The sequence below is a fragment of the Blennius ocellaris genome (assembly GCF_963422515.1).
Source record: "Blennius ocellaris genome assembly, chromosome: 13".
Taxonomy (NCBI): Eukaryota; Metazoa; Chordata; class Actinopteri; order Blenniiformes; family Blenniidae; genus Blennius; species Blennius ocellaris.
The window spans coordinates 18,362,047-18,387,064 of record NC_137662.1 but is presented as its reverse complement, the minus strand read 5'-3'; the positions used below and the strand labels follow the sequence as shown (position 1 = coordinate 18,387,064).

Below are 25,018 nucleotides of genomic sequence, written 5' to 3'. Positions count from 1 at the left end.
TTTCCTCAATAAACCTGATTTTATGGAAATCTGAGAGTCTGCATTTGGGTCCATCTATAATTCCCTGGCCGGCATATGAAAGAGTGAATGCTCTCGCAGAATGAATAGAAGGAGAGGCACTCACTCGGTATTCAAGGTAATGCAAGCACCCGGCCCTGTCAGAGAAAATGGTCACAGAAGTGGCACGGTTAAAAGAATGAGCCCGATTATACATCAGAATGTCAAGCGTGGTTTTCTTTGACTTGTGTTCAGAAAGGTTAATCTGTAGTTTCAGTGTAAGTGTTTTATTGCATTGAGCGGAGGACCCATTATAGGCTTTTACTAATAAAGGAATTCAGAGTTAAGATTTGATCATGTGCAGTCATGTGCAAAGAGAAGTGCACCGAAAAAACCCAAATCATCTAATCTAAAATATAAAGACCAATTTTATCACAGGATCTGTGGTAGTCATATTTTTTTCTGGCAAAATATGTTTGTGTAAATGATCACAAAGATGTTGGAAAATGGAAAATGGATATTATATTAATCGATATTTTGATTTTACAAATCCACGATCCACACAGTCCTACACATTGTGTATTTAAAAACATTGCAAATGTTTCGATGTCTCCTTTTCAGAAACAAAAAGGCCTTCCTGTTTGTGTTCAACAGTTTGTATAAGTTGAGAGAAGGCAAACATGATTAAAGAGGACTGTTTTTGAAGTGAGAACTAATGAACAATACAGATGTTCTTGGAGTTAAACTGTGGAACGCTCTCAGTGATGAATTTAAATGTAACAGCTCACTGTTAACGTATTGTTATGTTATTTTCTCTAGATTTAATTATGAGATGATTCGTTGAAATATTATTTATCCACTATCTTGAAGTCTTTTTTTTTTTTTTTTTGAAGCCTCACAGCAGAACATACACCAACAAGCTCGTGTTGTTCTAAAAAGTAAAAACATTTGTTGTGTATGTGTGAGACTCCTGTTGGAAGCTCTATTTCCGGAGCATGCCTTGCGCCCTGTGGTCAGTCCTTCTCCAATAGATGGCCTCAGATGAGAGTGAGTGGGCCTGCGTTACTCGGATTTCTTCCAACACTGCATTTTCACAGAAGTTGTCATTGGCGCTGCATTCACAGACTCCTTCTTGACTCAGACGTAAGGTCACGCCACCTCAAAGGATCTCTTCCGAAATAAATAAATGCGTATAAATATCGGTGCTTTGTAAGGACGTGTTTTCTCAGCGACAATAACGATTCTATTTGATCTTTCTGCCTTGGCTTTTTTAATTGTTATATTCTATCGTAATGGAACTGATGAGCGAAACAAAGATTTCGCTTTTTTTCAATGGTACATGAACGCAGCAAGGTGACGGAGTGGAGGGAACTCCCCGGTTCTCCAGTCACAAACCGCCTACTCCATGAAAACACCGGACATAACCGAGGAAGCATTCACATCACATTGCGGCGATTACCAGCACAATTTAAAGAGAAGTCGCTCCACATTTTTCACGGACAGGTGAGTACCCCTCCATCTCTCTCTCTATGCATGTTGTGTACCACCGGTTATTTATATATTTTATTTGTGGAGTGGCGGACGCAGCTATCGACCGATTCCCCCTCCGAGCTCACAGACTATGACTGGTTAGTAACTAACAGTCGTTAGTTAATGCGTTAACTACAAACTTCAGAGATAAACAGCCAGGTGTTGGATCACACGCTGATCTGCTTTCTCCTTCACAGCCCTGCCACCTCTTCTCCACCTTAGTTATTCGTCTCCGGTAGCGTTTTTTTTTTTTTTTTTTTATCCAGCGCTGGCCTTGTGTTGAAACCCCTTTTTTTAATATACATAAATCAGCTTGTCGACGGAACGTCTCCCGTTATCTTTAATCCCAGGGATGGACTGGGAAGCTGCTATCACTCCTCCGTGTGCCCACGTCAAATCCAGCACGTTGGAAAAAAATAATGATGCTGAAAAAAATAAATAAACACGTCGAGGTGTAGCTGCTCTCTTCAATTCCCGCTCTGAATACAGGGGGCTGGGGACTATTTTCTTTTAGCCTAGCACGTTAGCTTAGCTGAAGCGCTGAAGACGCCAGCTTGCTTATCTATTTTTAGGTGGTCAGTCTATAAGCTCTTAAGCCACGCAGTATACAGCGGCTGTCAGGGCCTCCGTGGGAATGTAAGCCGTGTTTCTTTTTTTTTTTAATAGCACGCTTGAGCCACTTGTCATACGTGATTTTTTTTTTTTTTGGGGGGGGGGGGGGGGGGGGGGGCTAAAAATCACAGGTGTAGCCCCAACGACGTGAATCCGTGTGGGGACATGCCGCGCCGCTTGGCCTCCTCTGTAAACATGAACCACTTGAGTCGTAAAAACACGCGTAAACGTTTGTTTCATTGTTTTGTTTTTTTATTGGTCGTTTTGGCTTCGGTTTGTGTCTCTTTTGCCGATCAGGGGCGGGACACGTGACCTGATGTAGCCCCCAATATTAATCTTTCCCCTGCCATACACAGACCTCATTACAGATGTGATTTAAACACGTGTCCCAGTCCTGTTAACAGGCCCCACAACCAACTGGGTGGACAAAACAATTGAGCCACCCTCACATATAGAAAAGAAATCATGTGGCTAAAATATGGGGAAGTATAGTTCATGTTACCTATCTATTTTGGAGTGAGAAAATGAGGGGAAAGGTCAGCAACACAAAGCTTTAATGCTGCTACTGTTACGAAGGCCCACATCCTTAGGAAAACAGGACATATTTAGAGTTATTCATCTCTTTGGATTATGTATCACCTTTATGCATGCATGCATGTGAAAGTGAAACAAACAGAAGGGAACACCTGATTAAACTACTTTGTTGATATGCAGTTTCAACCCTTGATAATCTATCGGTCTTCTATACCCACTTTATTCAAGTTGGACTGGCAGATTATGGATAAAACGCAGAAGGCAAGACCAGCTATCCTCATACAATTAGTAGAAAGCACAGGAATAACTTATTAATGCAAGCACAGAACTTAAAAGGTACTAATCTATACATAAATGGATACCTAACAAAAAAAAAAACAGGCCACTGCTCAAGAGGCAAGAATGTGAACTCGAAATGGTAATTTCGATAAAAAAAAAAAAAATCAATACTTAGAGAAAGCAGGCAAACTCCGCCCAGAAGCTTTACATAGGTTTTCTTTCAGTGAACGGACCATACCGCTATAACACAAAGCTGTCAATTCTTGCTTGTATATTTGGTTCAGATTGTGATTGTAATCAAGCTCTACAGAAGAGGATATCGCTTCATCATGCTAAAACCTCAGCGGTTACTTCTTTGGCACTTAGAACCTTTTGATGAGAAAAACAATGTTTTTGCCACGGGTGACAATGCAGCAGTGTGAATCAGATAAATTACCTAAGTATGAGGCGGACTTAAGCAGTCATTTCACAAGATGATATTCATTTGAATAGCTCATGTGATGGCCTGTCATGTTTCTCAGTCCTTCTTCCAGAGGATTGGCCAATGATATTTTGCGGTAGAAACATCACATGTAAAAACAGAATCAGAGCGACTCATTCTTCCCAATTATTCCCATTAATTAATTTGCTCTTTGGCCTTTAAAATGTCAGGAATGGTGAAATTTTGTTATACCTGAATAGTTGGATGCAGTCTACTCGGCCCTGTTTTATCCCTCACATTAGATTAAATAATAAAATCAAAGTCAGATCAATATCATAAAAATCCAATTGAACTAGACATTTACATTGAACTATAAGACTCTTAAGTTAATAATCAATTATTGAAAGAGCCTGTGAAAAAAAGATTGCACTATTGCCAATATATGCAATATTTTCTTTGTCATCTTCTCAGCACACCAGAAAGAAGCTTCCCGAAAGACTGTTCAGTCAAAGAAAGCGTTAATGGAAACAAACAGTGAGATATTTGTGTGAAAGCGGCTCTTCATGAGCATAAACGGTATGACTGCAGCCAGTGTCAAGAGGGCAAAATGTTAAATGGGGTTCATTGTTGTCACTGCATCCAGGCCCACTGCAGAGAAAGCCTTATTGCCAAAGTAAAGCATGTCAGACTCTCAACGAGCAAACGGGTGCATTTGACAAGCAAGCGAACAAGGCACAGCAGCCTGTTGTGTCCTTTTAGTGGAAACAATGAGCTGTTCTGTCGGCACGGCTACGATTCGGCCATGGAAAACCATCTCAGCTGACAACCAGCACATTCACCAGCCATACCTGAGATCATCAACTTACTCTGGCCTGGGCAAAAAAAAAAAAGATGTTTTCATTCAGGAAATGGAGCGACTCAGCTAATCTGTCTCAGTTTGCAGCAATTCACTCTCTTACTTCTGCGGTGAAATTGTCGATTACTTTCAAAGACTGCAAATTACTTGACATGGTGACATTTTTATGAATCATGACCAATCGGTTAAATTTCATATATAACACACAAAATCTATCAGATATTTGCACCCTTCATACTGCTACCACCCATTTTTGTTCGGCTCTCCACATTTCGGTTTTTGGTGTAAAGGAGGATGAGAAAGGACGGAGTCCAAGTATTGAGGAAAGACTTAACAAGATGGTGCAGATTCTTGGTCTCGTCTTTCCTTGTAAAGGGGTTTGTTGATTGTGCGTCTTTCTAGCGTGACAACTCAGGTTGCATCTATAAACCTCAAGCATCTGACTAATCACTTTTCTGAGTCTGAGAAACTTGAGTAAAATTCCTAGAGCCCGAAAAATTTTATTCTCATTAGCTCTTATTTAGATAATAATACTATACTTTAAATCATAAGATTTATACATGCTCTTCCATGTATTTTAAAGATGTGCCGAGTTTATTCCTTGCACAACCTAAGTTGACTAGTATTTAGTTTTGAGTATGGCTGGCAAATGTTTTGAAAGTATCTCCCTAAAAGCAGACAACAGAAGGTCCTTAAAAAGAAGAAACGAGTCTTGTAGAGCCCTGTTATTGGGTGTAAAGCATGTGTGAATATATCAGCGGAGAAGTCCAATATTGTGCTTTCCGTATGCAGTCCAGTACAAACAGCAGTGCAATAACATCTGTCTTTCCAATACTCCACCGCAGCTTTGATCTGGTCTCAATAGCTCTTAATGCTTGTATTGTTTCCTCGAGAGAAACAATAAGCAGTGGCTTCAGTGCAGATTCTGCCATAATTAGAAACGCATGAAGTTTTGCCACCACTCACATGATGCCCCAGTTTCCTGTGGCCTACAACCGCTTGTGGTGATCTAGGGTAGTAACGCTTTGATGTGGCCCATTTTGTGTATTTCATAGGCATTAGTAAAAAAAAAAAAAAAAAGAGATCAAGTTCTATTAAAACCAGTACTGTGCTGATTTCAATCAAAAAGGACCAAAGTGTTGGACCAGGTCATGTAGGTACAAGACATTTGCATCATGGAGGAGGTTGAGCGCAGGGAGTATGTGTTAGGAATTTTAAGTAGTACAAGCTGGCCCAGTGAAGACCAGCTTCTTGTCTGTTTTGTGCAATTGTTTGGTCCCACCTGAGCTTGGTACCTTCTTGTTCTGGCTTGTTTTGGTCACTGTCTGACTTCTCTCTGCATTCCACTTCGGCTGCATCGTTGGGGGTGGTTGATACAACTAAAACTAAACAAGCATGGCGATATATTGGCTGCAAACTGAACACCCATGCAGCCTAATTGCTGCAAATCCAGTTTCGGTCTAATTTGTCCTATTTTTGATGCGAAGCTCAACTCTTTTAAGGTCAGAGGGTGTGTCTTTAGCCAGTGGTGAGCCAGAATGTCATTTTTTGGTGATGGAATAATAACACATCTTGTTAAGTGTACATGTAAGAGAAACACTAATACTTTCAGGCTTTACAGCTAAATTAAATTTCAACCATTTTAATGTGTTTTAATGATACAATGTTTCCACTTTGAATCCAGTTTATTCTAACTTTGTCCCATTTCTGTTGAGCTTTGTCACAGCTGTAGTGAAGCCACTACCTAGAACATTTAGATTTTAGGTTTTACTTTCACTTGTCCTTTAAAAAAAAAAAGAAAAGGAAAAAAAGAATTTGTAGTTGTATAAAGAGCTTGTTTAGTTTTTGTTTAGAGAGACACTTGATACCTGTACATTATTTCCCACCTACTTGACATAGGCGTTACAATTGTACACGTCTGTACTTGAAAATAACAACGTTGAAAGCTTTCTCGGTCTTCTTGACTGTTGGGCCGGCTCCACTTGCAAAGCTCCCTTTAAGCTTGGTGTGTACTCCGTGGATTAAGAATGAACGGGTGTACCCAGTACAGATAACGCAATGGAGACAAAAACAACTGGAAAGTTTGTGGAAGCCTGGAAGTCACATTTGCAAGGTTCTACAGTCTGAGAAGCTTAAAAATTATGGCTGAGGATGTTAATGAAGATAATCCACCAGCTAATTGTCAAGCAATTATTTGTTCTTTCTGCTATTGTTCGTTCTAAATGAGAACTTTTTTATTTTTTTTTGCGTGTGTGTAATCAAAAAGATGCACTAATTGGAAACCCAGACAGTAACTGCAACTCTGTGTGTGTTAATATTTCTAAAAAGAAAACTCCCAACATAGTAGCGTCCATACCAGTAGAGAAACATCAAGCTTCCTGTTTTAAAGAGATGTTGCACACTCCTTTCTAGTTTGCACCAAAGAAAAACATGCACTTTTTTGAGCTGAGCAAACCACAACATTGGTTCCTTCATTAGTAGTAACTCATTCGTAAGTTCGTAACTATATTTTCCAGTGTAACCAACGTTAATAGCTTGACAAAAGCCTTGTCAGGCGGTTGTTTATGTTCTGCTGAAATGTGCAATGTCTTTGCAGTATGAAGTTGCTTTTCCTAAATCCACAACTCCTTGTTGTTCACGTTGTTGTTGTCTGAGGAGATGGGCTCAATGCTGTGCTGCTCGCTAATTACTCCCCGTTGACAACAAGTCCCCTGTGCGCTATCCCAGATATCATTTCTGGTGTGTCTACAACACATCAGCTGAACAGAGAGGTGAGGCAATTTGCGCGTTAGTCCTCTGGGACTGCACGGGCCTGACATGCTCATCAGTGACTCATAAAGCCACAGGTGGTTTTCTCATTAGCAGATGGCACCGACCAGTGCGGTGGCTGATGTGTCATTCTGCTCCCCAGAGGCTTGTGCAAGAGGAGTCCACGTATTATGGTCTGTCTCATCATCACCCTTGGCCAAGTTGGACTTTGGACATAACATTTCTCCTTGATCGCAGGATTCACTGCCAAGGCCTATGTACACTTTGTTGTTGGGCTACGTGTCATTATAGACTTCACTCCTAAGTTCATAACAATGCAATGACAGCAGGGTAAACATTTGTCAATTCTGTTCAGAGTGGGAATGTTTTCTTCATCTCTAGTTGTAGACTAATAAAATAAAGAAATTAAAGGGAAAATACATGCAGTATTTGCTGTCACGGAGGGGATTATTGAGGAAATTGGTGAAGAAATTCACTGCAAATGGCTTGTTAAATGTGGTTTCCTGATAATAGAGGAACAGAATCTCTAGTGTGTTGGTGTGGTTTCAAAATGCAATAAAAAAGGTCTGATAACTTGAAATTAAAAGCCAGTATGTTTGGTATGAAGCAACTGCACTGCTAAAGGCTCCACTGCTGTGTCAATTCACAGTGCCTGCATGGGGCCTGAGTCACACCTTAAAAATGACTCAAAACGGAATCATTTAGAGTCCGTTACCCTTTTCAGTAACCACCATATTGCTCATGGAAACATGTTGATTAAACAGTGAAAATAGAAATCCAGCCTCCTTCATTTTATCACGAGGTTATATGCACTTCCTCAGTGATGAGAGCTGTGTATGATCAAGGTCTCACGAGATAACGTAGTTAAGATGGTAGCTAATATCGGTTCAGACTTCTAAAACCATAAACATTGTAGGTTTAAGAACCCAAACCGCTTCTCTGTCAGTGAAATACTATGATTACTATGCTTTGTCATAGTCTCATTAGTCATCAGCCAGTGTTGCTTGGTAAAACTCACCCAAGCGGCCGTCTCCAAGGAAATATTGTCTTCATAGATATTACTATGACTACAGAGAGCTACAGTATTGGCCACTAGGGATATTTTTGGCTGCTCATTTCACCAACCCCTGAACTTTAAAATATCAATCTTTATGAAGCCATATGACTTCAACTCAGTTTAAGCATATCTTGCTAGCTCATTCTTGTGATGAGCGGCATGGATTTCACAGACTCAGGGATTACAAAGTCTCTGGGTGAATGATGTCATATTGGCCAGAGTATCAGCAGCTCCGCTAGCAGTAGCAGCTGTTCTTGGGTGCAGGTAAATGTCCAAATGCTTGACTTGTATGTGGCTGCTCACTGGTTCAGTTTTCATTTACTCGTAAAAGGGATAGCCAGAAAGTGTGTGAAAGGTTTTTTTTTTTGTAGCCTGTGATGGTTTTAAACTGAATTTGTTAGTGAATGGTTGATTTAGGACAATAAACTATATAAAACATGTTTGTAAACAACTGGTGAATGAATGACTTTGATAAGGAAAACAATTTTTGCAACCTTAATGGCATTGCTGCTAAAGCATGATACACATATTCTATGCCTAAATTCTTAGGTTTTGGTTGATGTCAAACGTTTCCCCCTTTATTGTAATGTTTTTTTAGACTTCTCTGTGCTGCACATTCCAAGTTGGTTACTCATCAAACAGCCCAGATAAAGGCAGCTGGTCAATGACTATTTTAAAAGTGTACAGAATATTTGCTGAACTTGTGCGAGCCATGAAGACTTTTGTCATTATAGATCAGTTCAATTGAGTAATTTCTGTGTTGTAAAAGTCTTTTAAGTCACACTCTATACTTCTAAATGTATGTTGAAAGCACAATACACACCGAGTTAATTTCTAACCATAATATCTTTCATTTCACCTCAACAGGGCATGCATTATGTAATTATTGGCCTTTCTTTGTCTGCCAAAGGGAGGTGTTTGTATACCACTTGTAAAAGGATACAGGTAGGAGCATATTGCTCAACTATTGTGTTTTTATCACGATATGGGGGGAAAAAAACCCTGTAAACTGAGACAGCTCTTTCAGAAATGGTGAACAAAGAGAAGGACAACACCCTCACTACACAGGCCAAGAGGAAGGCAAACAATGCATCTTTTTAAAAACTGTTTATTGTGGGGATAGATTTTGGTTTAGCTTCCATGAACCTGACATTCATTGCATGTTGTGCAATGTTGTGAGCATTTTGAGCGAATGCATAACAGAGTTGAAGGTGGATAGCAAACAACTGGTGAACGCAGCATTCGCTGTCCGATACGAGAAGAGTTTGAGAAATGCGGTACAGGGTGGGTCTAAAAGGTGATTGAAGACTTCATGACCAACCCATGAGTCAGCTCAGGTTCTAAACTTGGATTCATTGGCTTGATTAAACTTTAGGATGGGCAAACGATTCATCTAGTAATTTTAGCATCTGGTTTACCTACTATCACGACTGAATAGTTTTGTCCATGACTTGACAAAAAATATTCTCCCTGCTTCTATTGAACTTATTGTTTTAGATGTTATATGTATTGAGTAAGTTTTTATGGATTAAAAAAATAAAAAAGGTAAAGCTGCATAACGAGGCTTAAGAAACGCCAACTGGAGAATGTTTGAGCTGTTCAACCTGAAAGCTGATGGAGTAGGTTAATCAGTTCTTAGGACTGTGGTGATTGATTAATCGACTCATTGTTGGAGCTGTACTTGATTTGCTCTCATGCCGTTCTAAGCTGAGGAAAAATCTGTGATCGCTTAACGACAACTCTTATCAGGCCAAACATGCCTGCAAAAGGTAACAAAGGTGACAAAGTCGGCATATTTGGGTTTTTTTATGGAGTAAGAGAAGTGATCATTGTATTGTAGACACTTTTTCTTTTTGCAGTATCGCTTGTTGATTTACAGCAACACGATACTGTTTCAATTTTTTACTAAATTATCAATTCCCGTGTGAGCCTGATCACCTGGGTTGTGAGGATTTGTTTATTAGGTCATGAGATTTAAGCTGCAGATTATTTTTCACACGGTTGGTCATTCTGTAATTTCTCTCCGATCGAAAATTGTACTATAATATGGCACAGGTGTCTATTGGTGTCTGTAAAGTCGATGCATAATATGTCCAGTGTACAAAGTGCGTGTCTTTCACTGCTGAAAGATGCCTCTGCATGAATTCAGTATGTTTGACATTACCCTGCCCTGGTTGTGAATTCACTCGTGGATAGACTGGAACAATTTAGGATTTGGTTTAGCAACAAATTCAAGCAGAGGCATGGTGTTAAGCTGAAGCTTTCCATATGGCGTCTTCTATACCTGAGTGTTTAGTGAGTCGTACTGTTACTGTGCAAGGGTATTTCTTTTCCAGGAAATGGGTATATATTTCCACTGACATGAAAGGATTAGTAAGGCCCTTTTAGGTTTGTCTAGGTTACGTATCTGCCTTGTGTTTACGTCTCTACCTACATATCAAATCTGGACTAGTGTCAAATGAACAAAACTCTATTCATTTCAGTTGTCACAGTTGTGCCAACTGTTTATTTTCAAGAACCCAAAACACAACAAAACAAATCTGAGAGCATAGTGAGGAAAACAAATGGAAGGAAAAGGAAATAAATCTGCAGTGAAAAAGTGAGATAAAGCACAATCAATAGGGGTTGGTTCCCGATCACGCACCCATGGAGGCGAATGAAAGAAGAGGTGGGAATTGAACGACAGCTAGTGGCAACAGGTCAGGGAAACAATTTTCCTCCACTCCGATGCCAGACAGGCTGAGCTGACGGAACAAGAGGAGGGAATTTAGGAGTGCGCAGCAGCGAGTGATAAACTGCACAATGCAAATGCCATTTGAAGCTCAAATTCAGATCAGGCACTTTAAAAAGTTTAGGGGGTGTAGCTCAAAGGGAAACAAAGCAGCTGAGTGTATTGATGTCATGAGTGCATCTAGACTGCTATTTACACTAGTAAATGTTTAATTAATGCATCTGGATGACACTTGTTGCACAGCCCCTTTTAGACATTTTCAGGCATTTGCTTGTTATTATGTCCCGATCTGAATTGACTCTCCATTTCCAGGAAAGGTTTTTTCAGAGCTATTGTAACCGAGTCATTTTGCCTCGGTTTTAAGAACGATGCATGAGCCTTGTATAGCGCTTTATTCTAGGAGGAGTTTGCTTTAATATTATGGTTGCTGTGCAGAGTTTTGAGTGTAAAATATGTCAGAACGGGGGACATCTTGTCATAAAAAGTTGGGTAGCCACAGTACTCCAACTCTTTTTATGTTCACCATTTCTCGAGTTCAATCTCAAAGTTATACTGAACAATCTAATAAAGAACTATGATAATTCAGAGGAAGGTTGTAACTATGTTTAATACCTAGTTTACTTTCAGATGGGATATTTTCTAAAGGTATATAGGTTGACTTCATATATGCCTTGACTTTCTGTATTACTTACAAAAAACAAACGCTCCTTTATGTTGTTAAATGCACAATTTAATTTCCAGCCCAAAAAATTAGTTTAGGCTCACGTTATTTCTACAGTTTCGAAATATTCATTGTTAATCAAATTAAATTAAACTTACAATACTTTTTGATTGCCTACAATGTGATGTACACATACATGGATACCACGCAAGTGTTTTTCTTTGTTGTATTTATTAATTTCAAACATTGTGATTGTACAAACCGTTTTCACATCAGATAAGCTGTTGGCATGAGGATTTTGTGCTTCAACGACACAACAAGTGATGCCAAAGGCTCTGCTGAACAAACAATAGGTAAATAATAACTTTAAAGAAGGAAGTGTGATTAGAAAGCATATGTGGAGATATATTGTGAACATTATGGATATCACAGACGGGTGTTTGATGGCAGTTAAAATGCATGAATAAATAGAGAAGAGACAGTAGCAGAGAGATAAAGCAAACCTTGTTAAATGAAGTTCTGTTGAGTGATCTGTGCATCAGTGCAGTGCTCCTTCATTGATTGGCGCCACCTGTACTTTTATTTGTACTTTTTATTACTTCCACCCGTGTGAACTCTGTGCTGGTTTATTGGCAGCGTTGTGATCCAGGTTTCAGCCAGTTAAGCTTATGGAATACTAAAAACGTTCAAAGACCCAACGTGATTATAGTTTCCTCTGTATTGCCCCTTCTCCACCAAGCTGGTTCAAAGCTGGAGCCTGACTTAGCACCAGTTCTTTGTGTTTCCACCACCTAAGCATTGGCTTCAGGCTCTCAAAGCTGGTGCTGAGCGAGCACCAACGCTTTGCTGGCCTGGAGCGAAGCACTGAGTACGTCACGGCCTGGGGGCAGGGTTCTTGTGACCAATGACACCAGTGGAAACACAGAACTGGCATTTATTTAAAAAACAGACGAGCGTATACAAGAATTTTAGGCCATGTGACGCTAAAATAAAGGAGCAGTGGACTGATGATGAAACCCAGTTCTCTCTGGCACTGTGGTGTGCAGCCAAGGAGCAAATTAAGTTGGAGGGAGCCTCTTGGACCAAAGAAGGAAGGACTATAGCGAGAGATGGCTGCAGGAGGACACCAGGGGAAACTAAACCAGCTCAACTATTGGCTATTGAGCATTGTTGGGTCAGCAGCTACATACAGAGGCACCGATCCCGTGGTTGCTTCTATACCCACTGAAAAGGTTGAGCACCCACTGGGGGTTGGCTGATCAAACAAATATAAAATGAATAAACTAAAGTGCCTATTTAAAATAAACTAATCATATTTTAAAAGATCTATTGTAATGGAGTGATGGTGGTTTTTCGTGGCAGATGAGAATTCTACCAGTGAGCCACCAATGCTTACATGTGACATGGATTTTTATTAGGCCTTCGTGACCGTGTCACTCAGTGTAATCTTAGAATAAAATTTTTCCTCCATTGAATGAAAATGGGTTAAAGTGAGTAGAGATGGGTTAGGGTTGTATATAATAGACTAGTAGAAAACAGAGAAATCCATTTTAAAATCAGATGGTCAGAAGCAGTGAGCCACCCTATTTATGTGATTTTCATATGGTGGTAGCCTAGTCATATTATATGGGCAACCACAGGCAAAAATAAAAATGGTTGCCTATGGCTACGCATGCAGTGACGTACTGATGTTTTTTCAGTGACGCGATGGCGTGGCTATTTGCTTCCTTGTCAATGGAAAAGGAACTGGTTCCTGGGAGGCGTGACATTTGAACTAAGCAATGGCACGGTCACTAGCATTGGCACCAAACTAGGGTGTGTATGTGCATCTGTACTTTGTGTCTTTTGTGAGCAGGTAAATAAAGGTCGTATCCTTTTTAATCCTCAACTTTTTCTGCACATTGAATGACGATAAAGTTGCGAAGATCATTTGGCTCCTATTAGGTAAATGTTTACCAGTGGACTCTTACTTGTTCAAGTCACACCTTTGCGCTGGAAATAAAAAAGCTCTTTGTGCTTCAACGGAGCTTTTCTTGATAGTCCTGCTATCTTCCGCTGGTGGTATATTTACTGAAGGAAGTGAAACGCTTCAAAGATTCTAATAGTTGGTTTTGGAGGGCGCTTCAGCAGTTTATTTAATCCTGCTTCAGAATTCACAGCATCAAAAGGTAGAAGAATTAGGAGACTCTCCTGTTTCTGTACGTTTTAAGACCAAAAGCAACATTGTTATTGCGCGCCGGGAATTTTCTAGTTTCTGTTATGATTCTGTTAGAAAGAGATATCAAAGCCTGCCGCCTGGCCATCACTCTCAACATGCAAATATTTACAAGGGAGAAGTATACATTTTCCACCCAGAGATTTGTGTTATTGCTGGATTTGTGTCTTCCGGCTGGATATTATTACAGGCAGCAGTGCAATGTTTATATACTTCAGGCAAAGTTTTTCTTATTTTCAGTTCACCGCTATGATAAGTTGCCTATTTTCATTCACTTCACCGTGTCATACAAACATTATAAATGAATCACCCTGTCACATCTGAATGTCTGTACCTATGTAAATACAGGTTAGTATATTAGTTTTGTTGCCGCTCCATTGTTGTGTTGAGCGAGATTATTTCTGCACAAGCTTTAAGCTGATTCATAGACCAAAGGTCCCTAGCACACAGCTGACTCAGTCACAGCTAATCTCTGATCTCTCTCAGTTGTAGACTGTTAACAGATTGATGTTAGCACTGTTTCTCACTGTTTGTCCTTTATCTCCACTAAATAATCTCCTTTGCCAGCCTCCTGGCTGTGTGGACGTACAGAGCCGGGCTATCACATAGCGAGTACAATAAGGAGTCTCAGGATGCACTGTATGCATGCTTTTTATGCCGTTGTTTACACACTTTGTCTTCAGTGTTGTGAAGTCACACTGGATTTGTGTGGTTGAGTCAAATTATTCACGTCCGTGAAAGAACTGAAGTAATCCAATGCCGCCGGTCCGGTTTACGGCCCGTCTATGTGGCCTTGTTTTGCTGGCCTTGATGAAAAGGCCTCTGTGCAGCGCTGAGGTGAGATGAGGTACTGATGTGCAGTTTGTTGTCCTGCCAACCAGCCAGTCGGCCAGTGTTTTTAGTCTCTGCTGGCCTGAGCCGGCTGGCTGGCTCTGGCTGACTTGCTGGATGACTGCCCTCTTGACAGGGGTGGGGCTGATGTAGTGCTCAGCTCTGACCTTCACTCTGATTTATGAGTTCCTCCTTGCAGTCCTTTTCTCCTCCCATCGACCCTTTTTTCCTCCTCTCCAGCTGTACACCGCACTCCCCCAAACTCAACCAGGGCCACGCTGCGTCCACCTCTGACACCGCGCTCTATAAACAAGTCAGTGATATGGAGCAGATGTGTGGGTTCATCTCCGTGTTAATGCTTGCATGTTGCATGAAGTAAAAAAAAAAAAAAAAAAAAAGCAAAGAAAAAAAGATCTAAAGAATTGGCAAAAGAGTTCCGTCATGTACAAAAGTTCACAGCATGGAAACTTTAGCTCTTTGATCTCTTCTTGCCGTTTAATAAAGATACCACTTTCAAACAAATGACATACAAATGTAATTTACATGATTGAAAAACACGGAATAGTTACTGGGAAACTAAGTACATCTCAAGCCTTTTATACATCAGATTGAATTGACTAGGACTAGATCAGAAAGCAATATCCTACGAGTCCTGTCTTATTTAGACCTCTGATATTTAGACCATGCTGCCTTCTTTGCTGTTAAGTGTCAGTATGCCAAAATACAAAGAGTTTTGCTGAAAAAGGCCGGCAATAAAAAATACTTTACAAAGTATTAAAAAGAAATTACTGCATTCAAGGGATCATGTTCTGCGTGAGACATACATTTCCAAACAACGGCTGTTTCTTTCCACTGACCACCTCAGTCCGTTCAGCTTAAGAGTATGGCAGATTTAGTTAAAAAAAAAAAAAAGAGCACTTCTAAGGACCTTGAAGTTTCAATATATGGTCTGCCGGTCACTTTTCTATTCAGTTTTATTTATAAAGTGCTAGTTACAACCTCTCATGGTACATTCAGATTCCTGGCTCAGCATAAAAAAAAAAAAAAAAAAACGAACTCCATTTTATAAGGAGCAAAGTTCTAGTGGATTCAGATGGGAAGGCAGTGACCTTCTGCTTACGCCAGTAGAGTTTAGGGGAAGGGCAGAGATGGAGAACAATAAACAAACATGTTGACATCAGAAAACAATCAAATCCAGATGATAAGAGACAGATCATACAATTCCTGCTCCACAGACAGAGAAACATTCAAGACGTTATATGGTGGACTGACCCAATAAAAGATGTTACCACACTGAGGCTTTGGTGTAGTCCAAAATATTGCAATTACACAACCTGATTATCAAACATAAGTGCCTGGACAGAGATTTTTTGATGTAATCTTGGAATATCATTGGTTTTACATAAGACTGTCTTTTTTACAGTTTCAGGGCATTTTGATGTATTTTGCTGGGTTAAGAGATGAAGTAGACTCAACTACTTGTGTGGTTGAGGTTCCAGGTTCCTTTATCTATAACTGTAGAAATACAATACATATATAATGAATCTGTTCTGTAGTCCCAAACAGTTTTCACTTTCCTTCCAAACTGTTAACTTCGTTGTTTAACCTCAAATGTGTATGATCTCTTTATCTAATAAGAGCAGAAAATCTTTTATATGTGAGGTTCAAAAGTGCCGTACTTGTGTACTATTGACACTTTCTCTGTGAAGGAGGTCGTGTTTAAAAGAGCTCATCCACTTAGGATGTTGCTGCTGATGCCTGAGAGGTCTTCCCTGCAGCGATGATCACAAAGAAGAAAGCTTCTCATTGATTTAATCCTCATGTTGTTGCTGTTATCATTATAAAAGTGTTACGGTCACTTGAATTATTCAGTCAATGTTGCGCATTTCATGCTGCACCTAAGTGGTTTCACCTGTAATTTCTAGTTGTTCGGAGTTTGTCATGCAACTAGTTCCTGTTCCTCATTCTACTCTATTATTCAGTCATTCATTACGAGCTTTCAGGTCTGACCAGACATCCAATTTGAGAGTGCACCCAGTGAAACTGTGGAGTGTAACTCTGTAGCCTTCATGAGTATTATGAATCCTATCATTCATTTGTTTTCAGTAGAAAAGGAGGATGTGGAAGTGATTGTCATCGCGGCCTTCTGAAACCTTCTCACAGCATTGTACGTTTCCTTTCACAGAGATGCAGAGTGGAAAAAGCCAATGAAGTGAAGAAAGCCACGGTTCCTTGGCCCTACGTCTGCTCATCATTGCTTCCTTCTTTCTCGTCATTTCTTCAAGAGGAGGCTGGGCTCCCTCTGTGGGCAGTACTCACTATGTGCCAACACCGGAGAGTTCCTACCTCTGACACATAGCCAGCCAAAGTTCGATCGAACCCTGCCCTCGAGTTGAGGACACATCCAAACCCTCCATACTGCCCCGTGGACAAGATGAAGAAGGTGGTGGCATGGTCAGCAGAAGATGTCTCTACATGGCTTAGCAAAGTGGGGATGCCAGAGTACATAGATGCCCTCAGTCAGACAGATGGCCCCACTCTTCTCGGCCTCAGCGAGGTTGATTTCCACAAGCCTCCCCTGTCGCTGGTGTCCTCCGATGGTGGGCAGCAGCTGCTGGAACGCCTGGAGACACTACGAATAGAGACCCACATCGAGGCACACAAAAATGGCCACGCGAACGGGCACGTTGGTGGCCAACCCAACGGAACTAGCAAGCCTCAGAGGAACGGCACATTGGGGATGAAGGACTTCAGAATGGAGATGGTCCACATCCCCATTCCCACCATGGAAGCCACACGCTCGTCTTTCCCCACTGAGTGGGGGAAGACGGGCATAGCGTTTGTCTACGCAGTGGTGTGCTTTGTCACCACCACCATCGTCATTTCAGTGGTTCACGAAAGAGTACCGTCGAAGGAGCACACTCCACCGCTGCCTGACAAGTTCTTCGACCTGTTCAACAGGGTGGAGTGGGCCTTCTCCATTTGCGAGATTAATGGCATGCTGCTGGTGGGACTCTGGCTCATCCAGTGGATGCTGCTCAAATACAGGTACGGTCATTGTCGAGCAGTGTTGTATATTACTCTTCCAAAAATGCCTCTCCAAATGACTATGGATTACTCTATTAGTTATTAATTTTGCTTATTTCCCCCCTTCTCTTCAGGTCAATCGTGGGCAGGCGGTTCTTTTTCATTGTGGGCACACTCTATCTGTATCGGTGTATCACAATGTACATCACTACTCTTCCTGTTCCCGGGATGCACTTTAAATGCTCTCCAAAGGTACACTATGCACTCACTTTTACTCTCATTGCTATTGAAGGCTGGTTCAACATGAAGAATGTATTTCAACAACAGAAGTACTAAATTAACTTGGTGCTCTCATTGACTACTGATTACAAGATTCATATTCCATTTTTTTTTACATAAGCGAGAAAAGGTTGGGACTGGTTGCTGCCCTCTTTGCAGTCTGTTATGTAATGTGGCACATGTTCTGCAAGGGAAGGAGTTTCATATCCTTTGGTCTGAAAACACAATGTGAAGAATTTCTATTCAGTCGATGGCATCTTTCAAATATTTTAAGATATTTGCTTTAGTTTGCAGAGGGAAGAAGACAGCTGTACATGTTTTGCATTTGACTTTTCATTTGCACACACATTTCCTCAATGTTCGTGTGTGTGTGTGTGTGTGTGTGTGTGTGTGTGTGTGTGTGTGTGTGTGTGTGTGTGTGTGTGTGTGTGTGTGTGTGTGTGTGTGTGTGTGTGTGTGTGTGTGTGTGTGTGTGTGTGTGTGTGTGTGTGTGTGTGTGTGTGTGTGTGTGTGTGTGTGTGTGTGTGTGTGTGTGTGCGTGCGTGCGCGTTACGAGAACACTAAACACCGGTGATACGAGTGCCCAATCATAAAACTGCCTAAAGCACGTCAAAAAACCCTTTTTATAGTGTCAGAAGTGGAGGGGGAGAGTATCTCACCAGATAATGTTTAGTTCACACCACTGAAACCTAATTTTGTTTTGGGGGGAAGGGTTAAAGTGGTTCCTATGGAACGGTTGTCGATTGATGCGTCATGTTCAACACCATTTCGCCACACTAAACCTGTGTCTTTTTCTCGCTGTTGCTGTTCAAGGTTGTTGTACCACTTCCTTTTTTGTAACTGCAAATTTTAACAGCCAATAAAAGAATGAAGTCCCTGAAAGGCGGTTACGGAAGTTAAGTGTCACATATATATAGTAGCAATTAGAAATAATAAAAAAAAAAAAAAATCACAATTTATTCAATTCAAGCTTTTTTTGTGAATTTATGAATCGACTTGCATTTGTTGACACAAACAGCATGATTTTTTAAATTCTGTTTTTCAACTTAAATATTAGCAATTGTCGTGCATGAGTATCTTATTGAACTTTTTTAAATTAAATAATATAATTAATTAATTGCAAATAATGCCTGACAGTCCTTATAGTTATTTCACTGTTTTCCCTAATACAGAAATACAATCTGAGCCAGTTAATTACCCTTTTTAAAGCGAGGTAGTCTAACTGCTTGCAGAAATTGAACCTGTCCTTTATAACTATTAAATGGTAAATTAATTTTATGTATTTGATGCGTTTTCTCCATTTCAGTTTTCTCATCATGCTTTAAACTGTTAGTCACATTCAACCATTCACATATATGCACACAATAATGGCTGTTATACAAAGCGGCAAAACCCACATGTGTACCGCCATTCATGCATCGTCTGTCCTCTATGTAGTTGACAATAAACAAAGGCAGGTGACACCAGGTCACAGACAACCACAAACACACCCACGTTCATACTTATAACTGGGAAACTGGGAAAACCTTGCATACGAGACGCCAACCCTCGACATTACACTAAAAACAAGTCGCCTTATATGTATTCATATGAACTCAGCATGCAGCTTCTTTTATTTTAAAGCGAGAGAAAAAGGTTGCTCTTACAATCAGACACAGAGAGCTGCACTTTTATCTCAAAGGAAAAGTAATTTTGAGGCGGGATGCACATGAATCCAGGCTTGATGGAAGATTTGATAATAGCTGCCGTTGCCATAAAGAATTACCTGTCAGGGTGACTTTATGCTCCGCTGGCGTCTTTGATCTCTCTTTTATCTCCCACTTTTCAGATTCTCTTTAGCAGTCACCGGGAATATTTCAGTTTTTACTTTTCTGTTTGTCCTCCAAACGTGTTGTAATGCACGACTGTGTTCTGTTCCAGCTTCTCGGGAACTGGGAGGCACAAATGAGGAGAATCATGAAGATGATTGCCGGCGGGGGCCTTTCCATCACAGGTTCCCACACCATGTGTGGAGATTACCTTTACAGCGGCCACACGGTCATGTTGACGCTAACGTACCTCTTCATCAAAGAGTGTAAGTTCCACTTTTTCCTATTCTTTTAGTCGTAGTGTGCCATATAGAAAATTGAGTTCTCCTTCTCAAAGGTACATCGTATAATTTTATGATTTCTGACAGTGGTAGTTGCTAATCATTTTGTGTGTTTTGATTGTAATTAACAGTTTTAAATATATAGTTGATCTGGTCCTCACTGTCCATATCCAGGTGATATTATGTGGCTTTTTGCAACACTTGTTGGAAAATGTAAAAAAAAACCAACAACAAACAATTGATAGTAATAGTGGAAATGTTGCCCTGGTCACACGTCTGTTAACATGTTTGATTCAACGTGTTAAGACTTCATTCGGTTACACAACCACGTTTTCTGTTCCTCAGCAGGCGTTTCCATTATCTAACACGTTCTCCCACTCGGTTCATCAGCAAGGCAGAATGTGGGAGGGGAATACGAGTGTTTTTTAACGCTTTGATAAGATAAGGTGACCATTACATGTAACCCATCCTTCATCACTTCACGTTCAAGGCTTCATTTGTGGCGACAGCCTATTTGGTACTGTCGTGACATCTAGTGGTGAAAAGGAGGAAGTGCTTCAAGTTTGCAGGGTTTTTTTGCTTTCTTTTCCGCAGTCCTGTCCAGAAAACGAGAAATGATGAAGAGATTTCACATCTTGTATCAACTTTGAATTGTTTGAAAAAGAGTTTTAGCCTCTTCTCACCCGATGAAACTTGAAATCTGATCTCTTTCTGTACAGATTCTCCCCGGCGTTTCTGGTGGTACCACTGGTTTTGCTGGACCTTAAGTGCAGTGGGAATATTCTGCATCCTTCTGGCCCATGACCACTACACTGTGGATGTGGTCGTGGCTTATTTTATCACTACACGTCTCTTCTGGTGGTACCATACCATGGCCAACCAGCAGGTGAGTATTTATGATACTCTCATGTCCTCAATAAATGATTCGTTTTACTTCTACAAGCTTCGACCTGGAGTTTGCGACTAATTTTCAGTACTGTTTGATAACTGATATACAGTTACAGGTGTAATGTGCATTTAGGTGGCCGTTCCGACTGCGACATTCCTAAATTAATGTGTTAGTGAGATCTTGTTATTTATCAGGAAACAATCACAGGTTCTTTGCAATTTTACTAGAGTACAGAAACTACTGTGTGGTGATTCTGTTATAACTACAATACTATTACACTGAAGGGACTGTCTCTTTTTTTTAAGTTTTAGCATTTGCAGGGGAAAGTTTCCCCTTAAAGCCTGTATAAGTGGTACATTAATACAGTCATGATGTACCTTCCCAATTATTGGCCTGAAAGCAAGGCAGATTTATTTAGAGAGCACCATTCAGACACAAAGGAGTTCACACCGCTTTACTGAGAAATAAAAGAAATGCATTCAAGCAGGCAATTAAGAATCTTAATCTCAAGCTATTGGGGAGTATAAAATACTTCAAAACCTCTCACACATTCTCATCTTTTCTATTGTGTCGACTTCACTTTGCGCTTTTGGTGTTTGGCGTCTTAAATCGCCTCCAAATATTAGGTCTTCTCTTCAGAGAACCCCACTACCAACATGGGCGTCGTTGCATTGTTGTAGTTATCTGCCAGTTATCCAGTTCCCCCCTTCACCACCATCGTCACGAGCAATCTATCTTGTATCTCGTTGACGGTGTTGTGCAACCATGAAAGCAATATTTGTGGCGCGCATCTTACAAAAGTGGCAACGTTTGAAAGGGGAATAAAATGAAATGTATTGCCAAAAGGCATTGTTACAACAAAGAAGCAATTCTGATCTGTACCCGTGTGTCTTGTGGTTTCAGTCCCTGAAGGAGACGTCCCAGAGCAACCCTTTCTCGCGGGTGTGGTGGTATAGACTGTTCCAGTACTTTGAGGAGAATGTGAACGGCACCGTGCCCCGGAACTATCAGGTGCCGTTCTCGTGGAGATTGTTACAGTGGAGCCGCAGCGTGAAGTACAGCAGACTGGACATCCAGTGACCCCGGTTCTTTCACGGCAGGCGAGGACTGTGACTCTCACAAGTGCTGGACGACGGCACAGTTCAATGTAGCGCTGTCCTTTCACACTCTAGCAACAGACACGTCCCTGTCCAAATGGGTAGCACTGTGACCCACCTAGTACTTTTTGTTTTTTTCCTTCTTTCCTTTTTCTGTTCTGGTAGTTTTTGTCAGTACAGAGCTCTAATTTATTTCCTTTGTTTCCTCTCCTGAAGCTGCATAAGTTTCTGCTTTTGCAGTCGATCTAAGAAGCTTGTCAAGAACTTCTAAAACTCAACAGTTTTTGGTCGAAAGGACTGAAGAACCTTTTCCCTCGCAGCACAAAAACCAGAGTAAATATCACATTCTTAGATTTTTAGTGCACATACAGTCAATCGGAGGCTTATTTCAGAACCAAAATGCCATAAGCATTTCTCTCTCTTTTTTTTTAATAGCAACTTACTTTTTGTAAACTGTCCTTGCTATGAGTCAAAGGTGCAAAAAATAATTTTTCTAAATATGTCAAACTATATTTTTCAAAAGCTAATGATGTCCAGCAAAATATTTTTTAGATTTTTATCTTTTTCAAGATGGATAAATGAAAGCATAATAATCTTAATGTGGTACATTATTCCAGTGCCTTTCTTAGCTTGATTGTAAAGCGATTCAAGTACGTCTTGTGTCGTTTCCGCCGCGGTACCGGCTCGTACTGTGGCTCGCTCACAGTCTCGTTCCCATGAATGTATAAAAACGACTTTGCCAGCCTTACCAAGAAGATTGGTCTTCCCAAAAATGAAGTGCAAGTGAGTGAAATGTCCCGTTTGTTTCTCGATGCTCTATGATGTCACTTTATGCATAGTTGCTTAACGCCATTCAAAACAGAAGAAGAAAAAAAAGACTGTTAATTGTAGTTTGTATGTCTGTAACGTTTCATTCATAACCAGTCTCAAATCAACACCAGCCATATTCAAAGCCGCATCACTGAAGCTCAGTTAAACTTTCCAATACTTTACTGTCTGATCGGACTTGGATAAGAAAATGTCTGCAAGGTGCAGAGGTGAGTTTATGTTCACAGAAGTTGTTTGGGTTACTGAACATGTGATAAACCTCTTATCTTTCTTATACTAAATCGAGCCTCTAATCTTGAGTTTGAAGATGAAGCATCTTCTGCGTTGTCTTAAGTGGAAAGCCAAAACAATCATGTCGAAGCGTACAGATATTGAACTTGTTTGTGAGGAACAAGCTGAATCATAATGCACAAGCAGGGCTGTGATACATTTGTCCATAAGTGCAAACATTGATTTCCGTGAATGTGAAAATGCGTCTGTATTGATCCTATTCAAATAAATGTAATTTGTTTTTTTTGTTTGTATATGTAGCCATGACTGAACTCTAAAGATCAAGTATTAAACAAGTCCTCGTAGAGCGGAAAGGCTGAACTCCAACTAACCAAGAATCTGCACTAAACACAAAATTGTACCAAGTTCCAAATTTTTCACAGGAAGGAGCCAATGTGAAGGTTTTCTCATAGTTATCGAGCTAATAATTCTCCAGAGTCTTATCATCGGGGCCAGATTACAGTGATGAGTCGGCCATCCTTCCTGAGGCGGCGTCGTCATTCATTTCACAGAGAACAATTTCTCAGTTTTTCAAGAGCACAGCAGGATCATCACGCATGGCCATATTTGTGATCCTATTGTCGGAGGGCTTTGATAAGGATGAAGTTGGATTCATTGTGTTTTAGTTTGCCAATCATGTTTTCAGTGCGTGTGCGTGTGACTGAGTGCGTGTATGTGTGTCTCTTCAGACATGAACGTTTGTTTTATGCTTCTCCGTAAATGTATCACCTTTTTTTTTTTTTGGTCCCCTTTTTGGTGTGTATACCAGATGTTTGTAAGATATGATAAAGGATTCTACTTGGGATGTTTTTGAATAAAACCTTTTATTATAACACATCTGACTCGTGGTTGATCTCTGGAGACGAGCGTTGCTTTTTTTTTTTTTTTTTTATTGGAGCTGACGTCATCGCAGGACCTCCAGCCGCCAGCAGATGGACACATCGAGTTGATTCAGCAGGATTGAACTCAAGGACTCGAGTGTGGTGGTCCTATTTATAATTACTACACTCCCCTCTGTCTAAACTGCCATTTGATCATTCTAGGCTTTGTTTTGATTTTTTTTTTTTTTTTCATTTTACTTAAGGTAGTCTTGCTCATGATTCAAGCTTCTGTCATCCTCATCTGCCCAGCCGGTTTGTGTCAGACTGTTGAGTAAACTCGACCTCCTACACACACTCACACTTAACGTTTAGTCACTCATACCAGACTCCAACATTTTCCCAAACATGCTTGGTTAAAATCTCTTAAACTTTTTTTCAAACACGTGTGTAGTTCTGTTTCCTCACACAGGGTTCCAGTGGGATCTTAAAAAAAAGTCTTAAACGTATTGAATTTACAAATGTGCATTTAACACCTTAAAAAAATAGTCTTAAAAATGCATTCAATTTTACTTGTAGGAACTCTGTCACACTTGATGAGAGAAAGTCCAACAACATTCACTCTCTTGAGCTCCGTTTGTGGCCTCCTTAGGAAATAAATTGTTAGCTGATAAATGTTTCAGCCTGTTTGCCAACTTGACTTCGCTGTGGGGTGTTTTTGCCTGTCTGCTGTTCTGTCTTTAGCAGAAAGTTTAAAGCTCAATTTCATTCATCACCTGAAACAGCTGCCCAATGCAGACGAAAGAGGAGTTGCAGAAGTGGGAAACAATCAGGTAATGCAAGATGAAAAATATTCCAGCTCAGAATTAGGGGTTTGTAAATGTAGAAATATGGATTTCATGTTTTGTATGAGGGATGTAATGCATGTTGTAACTGTTATAAAACCTTCTGACTCGTCATCTTTTGAAATCAAATTTTATGAATGGGATGAACCTACCTCTGGATGTTTTTCGTCATGATGTCACTCTCAATCTATCCATCTTCACTGCTTTTTAAGACTCTGGGGCCCTGCAGCCGATCCAAGCTGATGATGGGCGAAGGAAGAATACACCCTGGTCAGGTCGCTGGTCCATCACATGACTGCAACTTATGAAGAGGTGAGTATCAAAGATGGAGGGATAGGGTCAGACAAAGGAAGTTAAATTGGTATCTTGTGACTGGTTACTTG

The 25,018-nt window shown here is 40.5% G+C and overlaps 1 protein-coding gene across 1 annotated transcript; it reads left to right on the top strand.

The window, feature by feature from the left end:
* Positions 1 to 1,403: 1,403 nt before the first annotated feature.
* On the top strand, positions 1,404 to 23,807 carry LOC308138500 (phosphatidylcholine:ceramide cholinephosphotransferase 1-like). The gene is made up of 6 exons (XM_080507631.1): positions 1,404 to 1,500; positions 16,679 to 17,541; positions 17,655 to 17,772; positions 19,720 to 19,873; positions 20,608 to 20,774; positions 21,681 to 23,807. The coding sequence occupies exons 2-6, from the start codon at positions 16,928 to 16,930 to the stop codon at positions 21,855 to 21,857; spliced, it is 1,230 nt and encodes a 409-aa protein (XP_080363757.1). The 5' UTR covers positions 1,404 to 1,500; positions 16,679 to 16,927; the 3' UTR covers positions 21,858 to 23,807.
* The last annotated feature ends 1,211 nt before the right edge of the window (positions 23,808 to 25,018 follow it).